A 19,584-nucleotide genomic window follows, 5' to 3' on the forward strand; every position below is an offset into this window, starting at 1 on the left:
GCAGGAGGAGTCAGAGCAAGAGAGAGCCCCTAAAAACAGTGCCTGGCAGCCTATGCCAAGGGCAAAAGGAGTAGCAACATCGAATCACTCTTTGAGTCTGGGAGTGGGCATGGGAATGGGGGAGATGGCCAAGCACCCGCGAAGCCTGAGAGGCTTCCCGGAAGAAGTCGCTCTTACAACCAAGGCTGTATAAATGGTTGCTACTTATTGGATGGTAAATTCTTACATGTGGTATCCTCAGAACTCTGCACGGTGTTCTGTAGAGGGTTTGTGCTGTTATTGATGGTATTTATTATCATGCCTGGGGGTGATTAATTCAACTGAAACATACCCAGGAGGAACTAACTAGTTCTTTCTCTGGGAGGAGGAGGGTATGTGCCAAATCCTGGTTCCTTCTGGATGTGTGTATCCCGGGATACTGTAGCTGAGCCTGACTTCAGAAGGAAGGTGTGAGAAATACAGCACTGATTTCAATTTTAGTTTTGTAGAAATATTTGGGAAGCCTGCTTGGTGGTGTTTTCATGATTAAAAATGACCCAGTGCGTGAGCTTGACAGGAACATGGGCCACAGCAGGCCTGACATATGCTTTTTCCCATCTCCATATGTTTCATTTATATCTTAATCCACAGCCTGCTGGTAAGATAGCACTTCGGGGACCACTGTCAGTTGGTCTCATGCTATTTTCCTAGCCTATGGTATTCACACATCCTCCACTAGGAGCTGGAATTTGGCCCTGGGCCTGTGGAATTGCCATAGGGCTGACTGCAGGGAAAAGAATATTCAAAATGTGAAATGAATTTGTTCAAATGTGAGTCAGGGATGTGTTCAGTCTGTTTATAGAAGGAGGAAATGACATTTGAAGAAAATTGGTTCTGGGAGAAATGCTGTCATTATATAAGCTTTCAAAATTTAGTAACCGACTGGCTAGGAGAGTAACAGATTGGCTAACTTGTGAAGTACCCAAACATGCCCTTTACCCATTACGGTGTGGTGGCCTGGTTCCCAGTCCTGCCACTTAAAGACTATTCGACCCTGAGTCTAAGTTTCTGCATCTGTAAAATGAGAATAATAACAGTTGCTTAAAATGTTTTGTTGACAGGGTGCCTGGGTGGCTCAGTTGGGTAAGTGTCTGCCTTTGACTCAGGTCATGATCCTGGGGTCCTGGGATCGAGCCCGCGTTGGGCTCCCTGCTCAACGAGGAGTCTGTTTCTCCCTCTCTCTCTGACCGTCGCCCCCCACTTGTGCTCTCTCAAATAAATAAAAAAAATCTTTTAGAAAACCTGTTTTGTTGATAGAAAGGATCAGGTGCAGTTCTCAGTATGAGCTCAATATAAAATAGTAGTAGTAACAATAGCTAACATTTTGGAGGCACGTATCACATGCCAGGCCTGAGTTACATGCTTTTTTCACATTGTCTCACTTATTGTTGACAATTAGGTTACAAGACCAATAGAATTACCCCCTAAAATGCCCAATACCATTAGTAATGACAAAACAGCACACAACTCAGATTGGAATAGATTAATTCCACACTCTCTAATCCTGCCTATTCGCCCCCACACCTTCCGATACCGAGTTTTCACTTGTGGCTGGAGGGCTGGAGATGTTTCACAAAGCAGTAGGATAATAAAGACAGGAGACCAAGAGAACAAGCATTTTGGAGCTCAAACGCTGGAAGAGGGTTTTGCAGTCAGAGACAAGAGGTGGTCAGGTCTTCACAAAAAGAATAACTGTGTGCAACTAACAAAGAGGCTTGTTTGGGGGGAAACAAACATGGGAATCGTTCACACACTTGAAATCTTGTAATAAACCAGAAGAGCCACTACCCTTTGCTTCACTGCTCCTCACCCTCCCTCCTTCTCTGCTTTCCTCAGCTGTAGGGGAGGGGAGGCCTTTTTCAGAAGGGAACAGGGTCGGGTCTATTCCCTTGAGGTGGCTTGCAGTCACAGACCCCATCCCCCACCCTCAGGTACATCTCCTCGTGGGGAAGGCACAAGGAAAGAGCAGATAGAGCCCAAACATGTAGTTTGCAGCCACTAGGATGCTGGCACTCCCCTCATTTCTTCCCAATGGACATGGTCTTATTAGATCTTGCAAGAACAGTTCTCTTAAGAGAAAGGCAAAGAGGGAAGCACACGGGCCTTGAAGAACCTCAGGTCTGTTGGGGTTAAGCCAGGTCACATGACTAAACACACCCCTCCGCCCATCCCAGAAGGACAGCTTGCACTTGCAGGACAGACACATGGTGTCTCTTTCATGACAAGATTATTTTAATACTAACTGAAACCAAAGCAGGTTCAAATTTCCCTTTGGCCTTGGGGATGTCACAGCACAGAATTTCAACATTTTTCACTTACACTGTCGCTGCATTGTTCCAAATTTTTTCTGAGTACATTTCCCCCTCCCCCCCAATCTCTGCCAATTCTCTGGGTGTGGGAGAAAGGAAGCGCTTTCAGTCTGGTCTCCAAAAGTCGTGGAAATATGAATGACAGTAATACGACATTTGGAATTGTGTATTGTTTTAAAATAGGAAAGTCAGTTATATTTTTCTCCGGTGGCCATACTTTTCAAAACAACAAGTTAAGGAACACTTTGGGGTGAGCATTCTGAGCTGGGATTCCTCAGAAGCACCAGAGAGAGAAAAACTTAAATGATGGCTTATTTGATAGCTCAAAGGCACTCGATTTTGAGAGCTTGAGATTTAAACCTTAGTCAGCTTCCTCTATTTTACAAAGGAAACAATTTAGAGGGAGCGACTTGTCCAAGGTCACATGGCTAGTAAATGGCAGAGTCATATGTTTTAAAGTCCCATTTTCAAAACTGTGTTATACACAATCCAATCCCAGCAGGGGGCCTTTTTGTGTGTGGAAATTGACAAGATGATTAGTTGCCATGAATATTAAATGAGATAAGGTCTGTAAAGCGGGGAGCATAGTAGCTGCACAAAACTGAATGAACGTGTTCTAGGCACTACACATTTTCCTTCCTTTATATTCACGTCCACGTATATTTTAGGTTTACATGGTTGTAATGTTTGTGTCTCTACCACATTGTGATCTCCTTTTTTCACTTAACACAGCCCGCATACTTACGATTTTGATGTCTGAAGAATGTTCCATCTGGTCGGTAGACTCCACTTTTTTTAGACACTTTACCATTATTGAACATTTGGGTTGTTTTCAGTTTTTCACCATTATAAATAGTGGGACTTGGAACAATCTTACATAGCTTACCGCCCTCCCACCCCTGTACCCCTTTTGGGGTTGTTTCCTTGGAATATGTTCTCAAAAATGGAATGAGACAGAGAAAGAGCTCTCAAACCAGATTGCTCTCCAGAGAAATACTACCAGTTTACTGTGTTTGTGTGTCACCAGTCACGGGTGGCTATATTATTGCAAAAAAAAAAAAAAAAAAAGTGGTTTAACTGTTCTGTCTAGGCATAGAAAAGGAACTTGGGGATTCTTGCCTGAAACTTCCTTTCCCACCCCCCCCACCCCTGTACCCTTGGCAGTAATCATGCTTTCCTGGCCTTTTTCTGACTTCCTCCCCCTGCTCAGGGTCTTGGAGCAGAAGTGACGGTGCTAATACAGAACAGGATGAACAGTTTCTGTACTAAAATCTAACAAAAGCCTTACATGGAGTGTGACTATCCCAAGGGCTTCACCAAATCAAATGCTGGAGATTCACTTGTGAATTTCCATCACAAACAAAATGGCGATTTGGGTTTTGAAGAAAAGCCTGCCATTTCAGAAAGAAAAATCTAACTGTGGCTCTATGTATCTGTGGGCTTGAATTCAAACATTCAGCCCACTGGGCTTGGGGGGTGCCTGTTCTGACTTCTGTCACTTACAAATTGTCACTGATTTAATAACAGTAAGTTACATTTTTGAGTGTCAAGGCCCTTTGCCTCCATGCAGCATCTCATTTAATCCTCACAACCATCCTTGGAGTGAACACTATTATCATCCCCATTTTATGGATGAGGAAATACGAATTTAGAAAGATGATTTAACTTGCCCAGAGTCACACAGCTAGGAACTGCCTGAGCTGTGATATGAACTCAGGTCTGTTTGACTCCAAGACCTTCGTGCTTCCTCTTGTCTTGCCTCTCCCACTCTCATTTAAGATATGGTGACTTATCTGACACGTTGACTCCAGTGTTGTTTCAAGGATCAAATGAGACCAGAATCCCCAAGTGCTTTGTAAAGAGTAGACTAAACATCGTACAGATGGGTAGGCATTTTGTCAGTGTCAGCCCATTATTATCACTCGGATTTAAGTTAGCTGAGGTGACTCTATAGGATTCTACACCAGGCCACATCACTTAGCAGGGCCCTAGGCTTTCTGGAGAGACCTGGTGGTTTCTATCCTAAGAATAATTTCTGTGAAGTGGGTCCCTGATTAGAGTTAGCCGATGTTCCCCTATGATGGGGCTCTACAGAGGAAGATGAAACTCACCTGAATTGATGTTCTTGTTCTTGATGGCTTTTTCCATGTTTCAGAAAGTGTTCAATGAACTAGGCAGGACATGGTACTCAGAGATTCATTTTCTGAGCAAGCTGGGCTCTCTACCGCAGGTCTTATTGTTGTGGGCGAGTGATGATGTTAAGGGATAATAATGGAAGGAGCCTCTGTCTCTCACTTGTTTTCCTAAGGAAGAGACCTGGAATTAGACACATTTCACCTTCATACCGAATCAGAGACTGCTGGGAGACTGTTAGCTTTGAAAGAGGCCTTGAATATCCTCTCCTCATTCCTGATTTCCTGAGGATGGCTTTACTGCTTTTGTTAAAAAATGCATGTGTACGTAGTATGTTGTATCAGACTCTGTCACGTGCCTCTCTGTCCCTTACTCACATGGTCTCTAACTCTTTTTTTTTTTTTTTTTTTATTTCCTGAAGTCATCTCTACCCCCAGTGTGTGGCTTCAAAACTCATAACCCCGAGATCGAGAGTCGCATGCTTCACTGACTGAGCCAGACAGGTGCCCCTGGTCCCCTGGTCTCTAATTCTTGTAAAATCCTAGGAAGTGGATACTGTCATTATGGCCTTATTACAGATGAGGAACTCCAGGCCCAGATAGGTTAACCAATCTGCCTCAATGCGCACAGTTGCTAAATGAAACCTTTGGGCATATTTACCTCCCCAAAGAAGGAAAGTGGAAGAGACTGGGATGCAGAGTTAAGAGACTGGAGCTCTTCCCACTCTGCCACTTCATCCACCCGTATGATGTTGGCCAGAGCCGTTTCATCCTCTGCAAGGTGAAGCTTCCTACTCCGTTCTGGCTTTGGTTCTTTTATGGCTTTTTCCCCCCCCTGAAACCTGTATCATTTACAATTACTAGTTGTTCAGGAAAATAAAAATAGAAATAGAAACAAACAGTATGGCGATGCTCCCAAATCAAACATGAGACGATAGAGATCCTCATGCTAGGGACAATAGACCCTTTTTCTCTTTGGCAAAGCTAAGTGTTGCTGCCACCTAGTGAGGAAAAGGAGCATGGCCTCCGGGCAAGGTCTGGTCCTTCTGTGGTGGCCTAGGGAAAAACTAGCAGAAATCATTCAATTGACCAGATGATTTATGGGATTTCACAGTTAAACCTTATGTTGTTTCTGCAAGCCCACCTCTCCCTTTATCTAAAATGAGGTTAGGAGACGGGCGCCTGGGTGGCTCAGTCACCACCAACTCTTGATTTCGGCTCAGGTTATGATCTTGGGGTCCTGTGATGGAGCCCCGCTAGCAGCTGCGTGCGGGGCATGGATCCTGTTTAAGATTCTCTCTCCCTCTCCCTCTGCTCCTTCTCAGTCTCTCTCTCAAAAAAGATTAGCTTTAAAAACAAATAAATAAAGTGAGGTTAGGAGAAGAGCTTCTCTGGGTGGTATTATTAAGTACAAGTGACCCATCTCTGGCCTCCTTCAAATGTGCCTATACTGTTTCCCATATCCCCCTCCCACCTGTAATCCTAGAACCCTAGGTCTGAGCAGGAAAGAACCATCCTCAGAGAATTTCTACGGCAACCCATTTCATAGTACAGAGAACGAGTGTTTTGGACCGAGGTCACACAGGTAGTTAACGTAGGCAGCGGTGACAGTAGACTGGTCCCAGAATTCCGGAAGGTGGTCTGATAAAATCCACCCAAAATGGATGAGATTAAATTATTTGCAAAATCACCTTCCCAAGAGAATAGCTCCCAGGCCTGGAGCAAGGTTTGGAGATGTAATCAATGATATTTACATATTTAAAGAAAGCCTGAGTAGTTCCGGTGGGGAAGAGAGGGTGGTCAGGCCGGAAACCCCCACCCCCGCCAGGAGCCTTCGCTTACCCGAGCTTTAAGCTCAACGGGGTGCTCGGTGCTGAAGGAAGTGCTCCCCGGGACTCCCTGAGGCCCCCAGCCCAGGAATCTCAGTTTCCGGAGAGACATTTCCCACCCTTGGGGGCGTGCCCAGGGCCCCAAGTGTAATCTTAGCTTTCCCCTCTGCCTCCCGGAAAGAGTTCTCAGAAGCGAGAACGAAAGCAATGGTTCTTGCAGGCTAACCTGCCGCTGCTAGAATGTATTTTAAGCAGTCAAAAGTTTTTAGTGCGATTGTAATGAATCACTTGCAGCAAACTCACGGTGCCCACTTGAGGGGATTTAAAGTTCTTTGCACAATCAACAATCTTTAATAAGAAGACTAAAATGGCTGACGTCACCAAGGGCATCCATTGTGAGTCAGGGGCGTTGCATTGTCTGCCATTTACATCTGACAACAGCCCAATGAGGTAATAATTGTTGTGATCCTCATTTTAAGCTGAGGCTGAGAGCAGCGTACCCAGAGCCCCAGCAGCTCCCCTTGACGTGCTCAGTCCTTGATCACTACCCTGTACCTCCTCCTCCTTGCCAGCTCGGCCTCCCGGATGCGCGAGGACGGGAAGCAGGAGATGCGCGTGTGCACTCTGGCTAGCGGACACGCACATTTCCAACTCGCGGAGAGGAGGCTGCCCTCGCCAGCCCACCCGCCCCGGACCCCACCCGAGACGAGTGCCAGGGTACTCTGGTGATACAGCCTCCCCTTGGGGAACTGATCCACCGGTTTGGTAGGCTAGTTGCCTGTAGGGGGAGAGATTACCTCGGGAAAACATTTTCCCTAATTTACAACAAATGTTTGCTGGGCGCGGGCGGAGGGGGAGACAGACTGTAGGAGGACAGGTGACTAATTAAGGGGAAGAATTTTTGATTATCTGTTGTTTCAGTTTATCAGAGCAATTGCTTCTCTCTCTTAACGTGGATAATTAAGAATTGACTGCGTAGTTAAGTGATTCAAACCTTCCTGGCTCACATAAAATTCTCTTCGGTAATAAACAAGCACGCACAGAATTATTCGCTGAAAGGGACTGACTTCCTTCCAGTGTTTGTTGTCAGATATAATCCTGTCCTCCTCCCATTAAATTATCAATTAGGTGAAGAGCTTCCTTAAACAAGAACATCTATCTATCATCCATCTCTCTATTACATATACACATATACACATCTCTGTAATTTGATAATTTGTACTGTTGTACATCTCTCGCCCCACCTCTCCCCACACTTTGGACTTTTGTTGGTTCCTTGGGCTAAGGATACATACTAAGGCTTAGATAACGTTTTATGCTGTCTCTCTATAGTTTTTCTAAGGCTGAGAATAATAAAGGGCATTTGGAAAATGTGAACAGGAAACAGTTGAACACAAGCTGAGAATGCTGTTAAAAAGAGGAAGTGAGTGGGGGACTAAAGGAAACTTTGTGTTCATCAAAAAAGAAAAAGACTTTTTTTTTTTTTTTAAGGAAGCCTTGCCTCTCATGCCTAGGCCCCATGCGCCAAGTCTGGACTACAAGCAGAATTTTCAGCTGTTCCCTGAAATAAGCCCAAGGTATACGACCACAAATTGCCCTCCCGGGGTTGAGATTATGTCTCATATTTCATTAAATTCCCCCCCATTGTCTGGCCTAGTTTTACATGTTTTAGCTACTCAATAAATATTGAATGAGTCAAAATGCAATCAGGTTCCAGGCTTCAAGAATTAAGTTGCTTTTTTTCTTGTTAAGCAGCAAAAGAAATGAGGAACTAGAGAGACTTGATTTCAGAGTGTGAAGGGGAGGCTGTAAAGATAATGTTCTCATCTCATTTTATATGAATCATAACTGTAATAATGCAGCCAGCCAGGGCATGGGCAGCTCTTCAGCAGCTGGTTACAGCCACCTTCCAATCCAGCTGTCTATCTGTAGGGTACAATTCACGGAAACAACTGTTTAATTAAAAAGAGAAAACTGCCTCTGTGTGTGTGTGTGTGTGTGTGTGTGTGTGTGTGTGTGTGTGTGTTTAATCCCGAGAAGCTAGAATTGAAAAGAATTTTTAGTATTGAAAAGCGTTTTTAGGGGTGCCTTGGTGGCTCGGTCATTAAGAGTCTACCTTCGGCTCAGGTCATGATCCCAGGATCCTGGGATCGAGCCCCGCATCGGGCTCCCTGCTCGGCGGGAAGCCTCCTTCTCCCTCTCCCACTCTCCCTGCTTGTGTTCCCTCTCTTGCTGTGTCTCTCTCTGTCAAGTAAATAAATAAAATCTTAAAAAAAAAAAAAAGAAAAGCATTTTTAGAATTAGGACAATTCTCACTACCAGAAGTCTGTGTTCACTTACATGGTGTGGTGTGAGAAGTTCCCAAGGACACCCCTTTGTCTCCCTAGCGCCCCCATGCCTTCCTCCTACAGCTCGTGACAGCTACTTAAAATCCCCAGCAGGGAGGTAAGATCTTGTCTCTCGGTGGCCTCTGCTGAAATCATGCATTTGGGAAGAAGAGGGTAGAAGCCACCTGAAATCTTGGCATGAAGCAATTATTATGTGCCAGGCATAATGCTGGCAAACACGCATATGAAAAGATGCTCAACCTCATTAGTCATGAGGGAAATGCAAATTAAAGCCACGGTGAGACACCACTGCATACCAGATCAGGATGGTTAAAATAGAGACAAAGCAAAAACAAAACTGATACTATCAAAATGCTGGCGGGGATGCAGATTATTTGGACCCCTCGAATATTGCTGTTAGAGGAGAGATCTTCAAGGAGAGCAAGATGAAAATGTGTACTAATTTGGTCTCTTGTCTAGAATGGACCTTTCCTTGGCAGCGGCTAAAATAAAGTATTGTTACAAGCAGGTCCTGACCGGGGCATTAGCTAAAAACAGTAGTGGCCATGTATTAGGTAGGGACTAAATCATTCCAGAGTAAAATGAAGAACTCTGGAGAAACAATTTTAACTAAGTTCCTGGTCTCAGCCTGAAGCCTGCTCCAAAGACGGGGAGTTTCATATTCTTTCTGTTAGGATTATGTATTTCTGGAAACCTATTTTTTTTAAGATTTTATTTCTAAGTAATCTCTACACCCAACAAGGGGTTCGAACCCACAACCCCGAGATCAAGAGTTTCCTTCCCCACTGACTGAGCCAGCTGGGTGCCCCTGGAAACCTTTTTTTTTTTTTTTTTTCCTAAAGTAAGCTCTATACCCAACGTGGGGCTTGAATTCACCACCCCTAGATCAAGAGTCGCATGCTCTACCAACTAAGCCAGCCAGGCGCCCCTCTGGAAACCTAATTTCCACCATTGAGAGAATACGCGTCTCCTTTCAACTTTAAGAAATTGATCACTTCTGTAGATTGCTTTTCTTAGGGAAAAGTTTGTGGAATGGGGGCGGTGGTGGGAGGAAGGGAAAAAGGGACAGAGGGAGAGACCTTGTGATCCGCTGGCGTAACTCTCCTTCTGCAGAGCTTCTGGGCGCCAGGTCCAGTTCAGTGCCCCCTCTAATGATTGCCTCCTGCAGCCTTTTAGCCCTCAGGTTTATATACAGATTTACTCTGTCCCAAATGAGTCCCAGCAACCTGAGCTTCCTAGGATTGGTGACCCTTGGAAACCATTTCCTGATAAGGGGCTGCACGTGGCCCCAGGATTTACTGTACCTATCTCAATCAATACTAATTACTTCCCCCGCATTAACGGCTTCTGCTTTCAGCAAGAATAAGGCGCCTCCCCAGTTCTGCCATTTCCCTGACAACTATAAATTGCAGTCAAGGTTACGCTCTTATCTCCCCTGGACTCAAATCACCCTCCTGGCTCGGGAGCTCGGGGCAGCTTTCTAGACAGATGTTGCCATGGTTCTGTTTGCCTGACTACCTGCCAATTTGGTTAATGTAGGTAAATACACTTATGCTCTCTGCCTTTTACCTCTGGAGGGGACCTGTCTGGAGTTAATTGAAATAGAGAACGCCAAATAATCTGAATAAATATACATTGTGTTACACAGGGCAACTAAATCAAGCCGAAGAGTAATCTAAAGTGGTAACTACTGGAGAGAAGCGAGAGTCTGTGTTGTTATTACGTGCCTGAATTGCTCATGTGGAGGTCGTTTTCCTGGACTAGAAAACGACCAACGATTGTGCAGTCAGTGGGATTGCCAGTTGCCTGATTTCATTCCGGTTAGGTTGGCCAAATACCTTCGACCAGAAAACAATCCATCTGACCGTGATCATTTCTAATTGTTCTGACAGAATTGATTGAGGATTTTTTCACCCATGGAAACAGACTTGTTTTTGTATGGTTTTGATATTTAGGAATTTGAAGCCCTTTTCCTCTATAAATGATTCAAAGTTTCCATTCTTTTTCTTTTTTAAATTTTTAAATTTTTTATTATTTTAAAAAAGATTTTATTTATTTATTTGTCAGAGGGAGAGCACAAGCAGGGGGAGCGGCAGGCAGAGGGAGAGCAGGGAGCCGGATGTGGGGCTCGATCCCAGGGCCCTGGGATCATGACCTGAGCCGAAGGCAGACGCTTAACCCACTGAGTCACCCAGGTATCCCAAAGGTTCCATTCTTTGTCTTAGATAAAACACACATCGGTCTGAAGGCTGAACGTTGATAATATGTTGCCTATTACTTGTATAATTGAATCACTAAACACTCCGGAAAGGACCTTCCTCTTTGCCCCAAGTCCTGCAGCATCTTGGGAGTGACTTTCATATCTATTATCTCTCTCCATCTAGAACACTCTGACTCCCAGCATCTCCTAGCACTTACAGGCGCTCAATAAATATTTCTCTGCCTAGCACAGTGCCTGATGGGGCTCCGCGCTGGGCTGAATGGGACAGTTAGAATAGAAGACAGCTGCCCTACCCTTCCCTCACTTTCTTTTTTTTTCTTTAAGATTTTATTTATTTATTCATGAGAGACAGACAGAGAGAGAGAGAGAGAGAGAGAGGCAGAGGGAGAAGCAGGCTCCCCACTGAGCAGGGAGCCCGATGCGGAACTCGATTCCAGGACCCTGGGATCATGACCTGAGCTGAAGGCAGACGCTTAACCATCTGAGCCACCCAGGCGCCCCTCCCTCACTTTCTGTAGGCAGAACGCAACCTCCAAATAGTTGATGTAAACTAAGCTGGCCAGGTGGATTTACAAGAGTTGGGGGGGGGGATGGGGGAGGAAGCAAATGGCACGCTCAGGGTAGCCTGGACTGGCCTAGACTGGCCTATACTGGGAAGATGGGGGTTGTTAGTATGAGTGGGGCTGGACCTGCACGATTTAGTGCCTCCTGTTACTCCTCGAAGCCTCATGGGCGATGGGCAGGAGGCTGTGCTCAACAGCAAACTGAAGGGAAAAGGTGCAGGAAATCAGAAAGCAGTCAGTGAGCATCATTAGAATGAGCTAGTCATAATCATAATAACTGCCATTTACCAAGTTCCAGGCCCCATGCTCCATACTTTCCCATACATTATCTCATATCTTGCTCATAATGAGCCTGTGAGAGAGATATTATCTCCATTTCGTGCTGTGGAAACTAGGACTCCCGTTGGTACAGAGCTTGGCGGTGTTCCCATGGAAGTCCAGGGCACTCTAACCCTGGTCTTTCTGAGTTCAGAGCCAGAACTCCCTTTTAAACACTGTACTATTAGCCGGAAGAAGAGTCTAGAAACATGCAGAGCCTCCTGTGAGTGGGGGGGGGGGAGGGTCCAAAGTAGCTTCCAGGGTGCACTTTGATCGGTTGCTAGAGAGCCCGACTGAAGAGAGAGATTTGTTGCCCACTGGGCAGGGGACCTGTGGGAGCTGGATTTGGCCTGAGCCACTGACTAGGCTGGAAGCGGGGTAGGACCAGGAAGGATGAGACCAGTAACAATTAAAGGGAGCTATCCAGCACCTAGGAGAGCTCCGGGCTGGCTTCTCTTCCGTGGGAGCAAAGTTGGACCTGGCAATGCTGTTGGTCCTCCCGTTTGCCCAAAGAGCTCCCCCAGGTCAAGCAATGTGTTCAGCGATGTGACAGGGTGGCATGCAGAAGTGGGAGCTGGGTGTTAAGGAGATGAACTGCACGCCAGACTTCTAAGTTGTAGCCTAGCTACGTCCCCGAACCCAGACCCTGCCCTGAATTCTCGAGCGGTGGAACAGTAGTGACAGCTGTGAAAACAGGCAGCCTTGCTCAACTTGGCATTGAGTTATAGAGCACATCGTCATTATGGAGGGAATCAGAAACATCTGTCTTTCCTGGCCCTTATTTAACTTATTCTACTTAGGAAGCCTCGCCATGTTCCCACTCGGTAACTACTGTAAATGATGCAAAAGAGGAGTGAGAGACAGAGACAGAAAGAGGGAGAGAGAATTAATTTACCACTGGGTGAAATGAAAATGTACTGAAGTGTAATGGAATTTCATTAACTTCGGAAATGATGATGAATGCTGTCCAAATAATTCTTACTAATGCATAATTCACGGCTGAAAATAGAGCCAAACTCTCCTAAAAAGCACATCCATTTATGCCCCCAAATTAATTTGGTGTGTTATTCAGGATGGTTGACAGGATAAAAGATCTACTATGAAATGTAATCATCTATTAAGATTGGGAATCTATGAGTCTTTCTAGTTTAGTAGATGAGGGGAGCTGATAACAAGTGGCATCTTAAGAGGCAGACACCCACAGTCCTCATTCTCATAATTTGAATCTCCCCAAAGACATAATTTCAGACATAACCACGGAGAAGTTAGGATGAGCTTTGAGATCTCCATAGCAACCACGACCCAGTTCATATATATATCCCAAAAGGAAATTAAAATCCCTTTCAACAGATTCAAATGGGGTCAGGAAAAGGCTCATACCTTTCCTGACTGGCAATGTTTTTTACATTATATGTTTCTATAGTATATAAATTATATAGATCATATGTTATATACATTTACATATAATTACGCGGAAAAGGTTTAAAAATTACTTTCCCATTTTGTGTAATACTGTCTTTCCTATTCCACAAACTCTCAGCGACATTTATCACTTAATGTCTCAAGACATAATAATCCCTTCATTAAAACCCACTTATGCTTTTTGTATACTCAAGAGAGAGGTAATGGGGGAGAGACCTTTTCACCTTTAGATCTAACACAAACCCCCACTGTGGTTGGCAGAGAGAGACCATTATTAAGTAGGAGGGTAGCTATTGGCCTAGCTTCCACCAATGGGAAGGCGTAGCTTCAGAGGCCAGTCAACACCTCACAATGGAGGCGTCATGACTCCTCGCCACCTTCAGCCAATTAGAGAGAACCTTGGTCAGACATATGAATAGTAATGTCAGGATGACTTCTGGAACACTGTGAATTCCTTCCCCAGGGTGAATTGTACTGTGTGGGGGTGGAGGTGTCACGGGGGGACCACTACCTTCTAAGGTCACCCCTATGTGTCTAAATGGCCGAGCCTTATGATTTGAGGTGCTGGGGCGATAAAGAGTACATTGGTTGCTGATACAGGGTAGCTGATTCAGGAGGCAGCCGCCATTGAGCAGCATCCACCAATGGGAAGCCTTAGTTTGTAGGACGATCAACATTTCACAATGGAGGCTCCTCCCCACCATGGGTCCCTCAGCCACTCAGAGAGTACCTAGTTGCTGACATACGAATAATGATATCAGGGATGACTAATGCTACCTTCTCAGGTCTTTCTCCTAAGATGAGGTCTAGCGGGTAGAAGTGAATGTATCATGGGGCCTACTACCTTCCAAGGCCACCCCTATTCCTCTTAATGGCTTGACCCTATGATTTGGAATGCGCGGGTGGTAAATGAGCGTATTGGCTGCTGATACTGAGGATGTGATTAAGTAGGAGGCAGTCATTGGCCAGCTTCCACCAATGGGAGACCTCAGAGGGGCCATGGGTGCCTCACAATGGAGGCATCATGACTCCTCCCCTCTCCCCCCTCAGCCACTCAGAGAGCACCTTGTGCTGACATATGAGTAGTGATGTCACCAATGACTTAAGCTACCTTCTACTCATTCCCCTAGAGTTGGGTTTAGTGTGAAGATGGAATTGTTATGGGGGGGGGGGACATTCACTTCTAGGGCCATCCCTATTTACCCTAATGACCCTAGGCTGTGATATGGGTATTGAGGTGGGAATCAAGTGCATTGGCTGCTGATACTGAGGATGTGATTAAGTAGGAGGCAGCCATTGGGCCAGCTTCCACCAATGGGAGACCTTAGTTTGAGAGATTGACAACACCTCACAATAGAGGCATCATCTGCCCCTACATGGGTCCTTTAGCCAACCAGAGAGCACCTTGTATTGACATGTGAATAGTGATGTCAGGGACGTCAGGGACGACTTCTGCTACCCTCTCAAGTCCTTTTCCTAGGACGAGATCTGGCACGTAGAAGTGGATGCGTCATGGGGGACTACTACCTTCCAAGGCCACCCCTATTGCTCCTAATGACCTACCATAAGGAGTGCTGCAATTAAAATCGAGCCCATTGGCTGCTGACATAGAGGTCTTGGTTAAGCAGGATGCAGCTATTGGGCCACCTTCCACCAATCAGAGACCTTACTTTGCAAGGCCATTAATGGAGGCATCACGACTGCCCCCCCCCCCCCCCGCCCATGTGAATAGTGAAGTCAGGAGGACCAATGCTACCCTCTATTCCTACCCCTAGAGCAGGATTCAGTGTATGAGGTGGAAATGTAGTGGCAGAGGAACACTGCCTTCTAGGGTCATCCCTATTCCCCTTAACAGTCTTACCCTATGATATGGGCGCTGAGGTGGGAGTCAAGCACATTGGCTGCTGATACTGAGGATGTGATTAAGTAGGGGGCAGCCATTGAGCCAGCTTCCACCAGTGGGAGTCCTTAGTTTGTTAGGTCATCAACGCCTCACAATGGAGGCATCATGGTTCCTCCCCTTCCCTCTCCCACCGTCCTCCATGGGTCCCACAGCTCTTCTGACAAAATCTGGTGCTGACGTGTGAATAGTGATGTCAAGGATGATTAATGCTGCACTGTATTCCTTCCCCTAGAGCAGGATTCAGTGTGTGAGGTGGAAATGTTAAAGTTGGGGCGGGAAGCACTAGCTTCTAGGGCCATCTTTATTCCTTTTAACAGTCCTACCCTATGATATGGGTGCTTTAGTGGGAATCAAGCCCACTGGTTGCTGTTACAGAGTATGTGATTATGTAGGAGGCAGCCATTGGCCAGCTTCCACCAATGGGAGTCCTTAGTTTGTTAGATCATCAACACTTCACAATGGAGGCATCATGGCTCCTTCCTCCCCTGGGTCCCTCAGCCCCTCTAGAGAGCACCTTGTGCTCACATATGAATAATAATGTCAGGAAATGTATCTCTCCCTCCGAACAGCTTCCCTTGTGGGCAAAAGTGCAAATAAAGAGAGCCACTATCAACTAAGAGATCCCTGAAGTCTTTCCCGCCCTGGTATCTCCACCCAGTATCCCTGCTGCTTTTCTGTGGTGTCATAGACTCCTTACATGACAGTAACCAGGTAACCCTTGTTGAAGATATTCGTCTCTGCCTGTTCCCATACCTAGGGATTTACGTGGAGACAACTCATTTACCTTATAAGTCCCACATATTTTCTAAGGTGTATCTCAGTTTTTCACACCTCAGAGCCTTTGGAAACTGCTGTGCCCTTGCCAAGGAGCCCAGTCCTGCTCCTTAGCAGGCTTTCAGGACCCCATGTGGCTTGCTTGGTCCCCTCCACCACCCCGGCCCCCTCCCAAGGCTCCTCCCACCATCTCTGCTCTAGGCGCACAGGTATCAGGGCTCGCCCCTGGCCTGAAATGCCTGTTACTTCATCTTCACCCATATGAGTGCTACTTACCCTTCCAAGTCCAGGTTCACCTCTCCTTCGAAGCCCTCTCCCCTCTGATTGAAATGCTCCCTTTTGCTGTGAGTTTGAGCTGACCCTCGGTGTCAGAACTGGATCTTTAACTAGCTTAGCTGCTTAGTACCTTTATCCCTCGGCCCTCTATCTCTTTCTTTAAAATTTGTTTAGATTGCTATACTGGAAAAAAAGAAAAAGATTGCTATACCAAATGAGTCCTACTGGCTCCATGTACCCCACCTGCCGCACCCCTCATTACCTTGTTCTTCTGATGGGACTGCTCACCTGGTAGGTGGGTAGATGCTGGTCGTTCTCTGGATCCGAGCCTTCCCTCCACAAAGGTGGGTTCCAGACGTCTTCATCTAGGCTCTCTCCAGTGTCTGAGCTATCCCGGGGAGTCAGCCTGTATTTATACCCAGGCCCCACCCAGACTGCTCTATTGTGTGCTAATCACCCCACTAGGACCCGGCCTGCACTATGACATAGGTGGACCAGGACTAGGTTGTAGATGGATATATTTCAATGACCGAATACTTTTCAAGGTAGAGGGAACATAGTTATGTTATAAGCACAAAGACTGATACAATAACCTTCCCACAAACTTGTTCAGAATTCTGGATTCACAATCCTACCTGTTCTTCTGTTCATAAAGAGTGTAAACAGGCATCGGGGCTGCTGCCTTACAAGCTCCTGACACTCATCAGAGGCCTATTGCTTATTTCAGTCTTTCATCAGCCCCAATAGCCAAGCCACATCCCCCTTGCTTCAGAGCTATACCAGCAGTAGCTAAATGTGAAACCTCAGCTAGGTCAGTTCTAGTTAAACCTAATGGTTCTTCATGCTTTTGTACTAAAAAAGCCCTCTTGTAGGGGCGCCTGGGTGGCTTGGTCGCTAAGTGTCTGCCTTCGGCTCAGGTCATGATCCCGGGGTGCCGGGATCGAGCCCCGCGTTGGGCTCCCCGCTCTGCGGGAAGCCTGCTTCTCCCTCTCCCACTCTCCCTGCTTGTGTTCCCTCTCTCGCTGTGTCTCTCTCTGTCAAATAGATAAAATCTTTTTTTAAAAAAAAAAAAGCCCTCTTGTATTAAATTAAAAAAACGATGGTCACTTGGGGGCGCCTGGGTGGCTCAGTCGGTTAAGGGACTGACTCTTTTTTTTTTTTTTAAAGATTTTATTTATTTATTTGAGAGAGAATGAGAGATAGAGAGCACGAGAGGGAAGAGGGTCAGAGGGAGGAAGCAGACTCCCCGCTGAGCAGGGAGCCCAATGTGGGACTCGATCCCGGGACTCCAGGATCATGACCTGAGCCGAAGGCAGTCGCTTAACCAACTGAGCCACCCAGGCGCCCAGGGACTGACTCTTGATTTCTGCTCAGGTCATGATCTCAGGATCTTGAGATCAAGCCCTGCATCAGGCTCTGCGCTGGGTGTGGGGCCTGCTTAAGATTCTCTCTTCCCTTCTCCCTCTACCCCTCCACCCCTGCTTGTGCATGCTCTGTCTCTCTCTCTCAAAAACAAAAAATCAAAAACAATGCTCACTACTTTTCAGCTTGTTACCTACCTCCCATAAGGTGTTGTTTTCTCCTTTGGACACCACTGTCCCATTGCTGCAACACTATTAACCCAGCCTCCTTCCTTTGCCTGAAAAAGGAAATCCCGAAACTGCTTGTCTGTGTTAAAAACAAAAACAAAAACAAAACAACAACAAGCAACTACCCATACAGTGCACAGACCTTCGAGAGACTCCCGATTTCACTGTGCTTGCTAATTGTTCATACATGAAAAGCAAAAACCCAAAATTGACAAACAGGGTGTGCTATCACAGACTTAAATTTACTCTTAAAATATAAACTTACCACAGAAATTAAATAAGTTCTGATGACTTAATTGGTGGTCTTTGCCTAGATTGACCAAATGCCAAGAGATGAAGGAATATTTATATTGATAGCACATGGTTTTAGGTTAATCTGACTTCAAAATGCTTTGAAACAAAGAGGTTTGCTGACCTTGACAGAAACACCTGTAAAAATGGACCAAGTCAAGAACTTTTAGATGCTGTTAATGTAAGGAAATAGCTATAATAAAAAGGAAGTGCAATTCAAAGTGCAAGGACCCAGAATCTTCTAAGAAAATCTTAGCTGGCCACTATGCTAGACAAGTAGATTTGGCCCAGATAATTGCTCCTGTGATCACTCAGAAAGGAGAAGACTTTGGAGGAATTAATAGATTCTTCTGAGATTGTTGTTAACCCTCAGAGACAGATTGTCATTAACTGTTGTTAACTGCCAGAAAGAAGCCTTTAATTTGGAAAAAAGATACCTGGGAAATACTTGAAAGCTCATTGCATAAAGAGAATATTTGGCACTTGTCAGTGTGGCTACTTGGTAGTGCCAAATCCTTTCAAATCGATTTTAGCAAGAATTCTTCATGATATTATCCACAATAGCGGAGATAAATTGGCCATGATATTACATTACTATCGGTGGGGTAATTTTAGAGGTATTGTCAAAATGTTTCCAAAACATGCCCTACCAGCTAACAACCCAATCCTGGTTAAATTGTAAAGTGGGACATGGACAGGAACCAAATCCTGGAGGGCCCTTTGAACACCTCCAAATAGACTTTATACAAATGTCTCCTCAATAGGCTGGAAATAAGTCTGGTTATTGTTTGTTTTCATGGTGGGTTAAAGCTTTTCCTGTCACACGGTATAGCCCTGTATTCGTGTGCTAGGGCTGTGTACTCAAGTACCACACACTGGGTAGCTTACATAACAGACATTGGTTGTCTCACTGTTCTGAAGGCAAGAAGTCCGAAATCAAGATGAAGGCAGGGTTGGTTTCTTCTTTTTTATTGATTGGCTGATTGATAGAAGTCAGCTCTATGCCCATTGTTGGGCTTGAACTCACGTTGTTTCTCCTGAGGCTGTGAGGGAAGGGTCCATTCCAGGCCTCTCTCCTTGACTTGCAGCTGGCTGCCTTTCCCTATGTTTTCTCACATCAATTTCCCTGTTTCTGTGTCTAAGTCTCTCCTTTCTGTAAGGACAGTAGTCATAGCGGATTAGGGCCCACCCTGATGACCTCATTTTAACTTAGCTAATTATATCTGCAAAGGCCCTGTCTCCAAATAAGATCACATTCTGAGGTCCTGGGGGTTAGGACTTCAACATATGAATTTTGGGGGCACACAATTCAATACATAACAAGCCCTAAATCTGGCAAAATAAAGTGCTGATTTCATTTTTTCCCAATCTGGGGCATTCCAACTTTTCTCTCCGGTGACAGGGAAACTCACTTCCCAGCACTGTTAGTAAGGAGCTCTGTAAATGTCTCCCTTTTACCCGGAAACTCCACTGTCCTTATCGTCCAGAGTCCTCATAAAAAGTAAAGAGAATTAATGGAACTCCAATGTAAAACTAGCAAAGCTCTCAGAAACCTTAACACTTTTACGGC

The 19,584-nt window shown here is 45.6% G+C and overlaps 1 protein-coding gene across 2 annotated transcripts in view; it reads right to left on the bottom strand.

Annotated features, from left to right (window-relative positions):
• Positions 1-16,552, bottom strand: part of MAP7D3 (MAP7 domain containing 3) — a 60,840-nt gene extending 44,288 nt beyond the window's left edge. For both annotated transcript variants that reach the window (XM_073885687.1, XM_073885683.1), the window contains exons 1-2: positions 16,423-16,552; positions 4,460-4,651 (exon numbers count right to left, since the gene is read on the bottom strand). In XM_073885687.1, coding sequence (XP_073741788.1) covers positions 4,460-4,496 — 37 coding nt within the window. In that variant the 5' untranslated portion in view covers positions 4,497-4,651; positions 16,423-16,552. The remainder of the gene's footprint in view (positions 1-4,459; positions 4,652-16,422) is intronic.
• Positions 16,553-19,584: the final 3,032 nt, after the last annotated feature.

The sequence above is a fragment of the Callorhinus ursinus genome, unplaced genomic scaffold (assembly GCF_003265705.2).
Source record: "Callorhinus ursinus isolate GAN/ISIS: 27379988/994484 unplaced genomic scaffold, GSC_fseal_2.0 scaffold64, whole genome shotgun sequence".
NCBI classification, from domain to species: domain Eukaryota; kingdom Metazoa; phylum Chordata; class Mammalia; order Carnivora; family Otariidae; genus Callorhinus; species Callorhinus ursinus.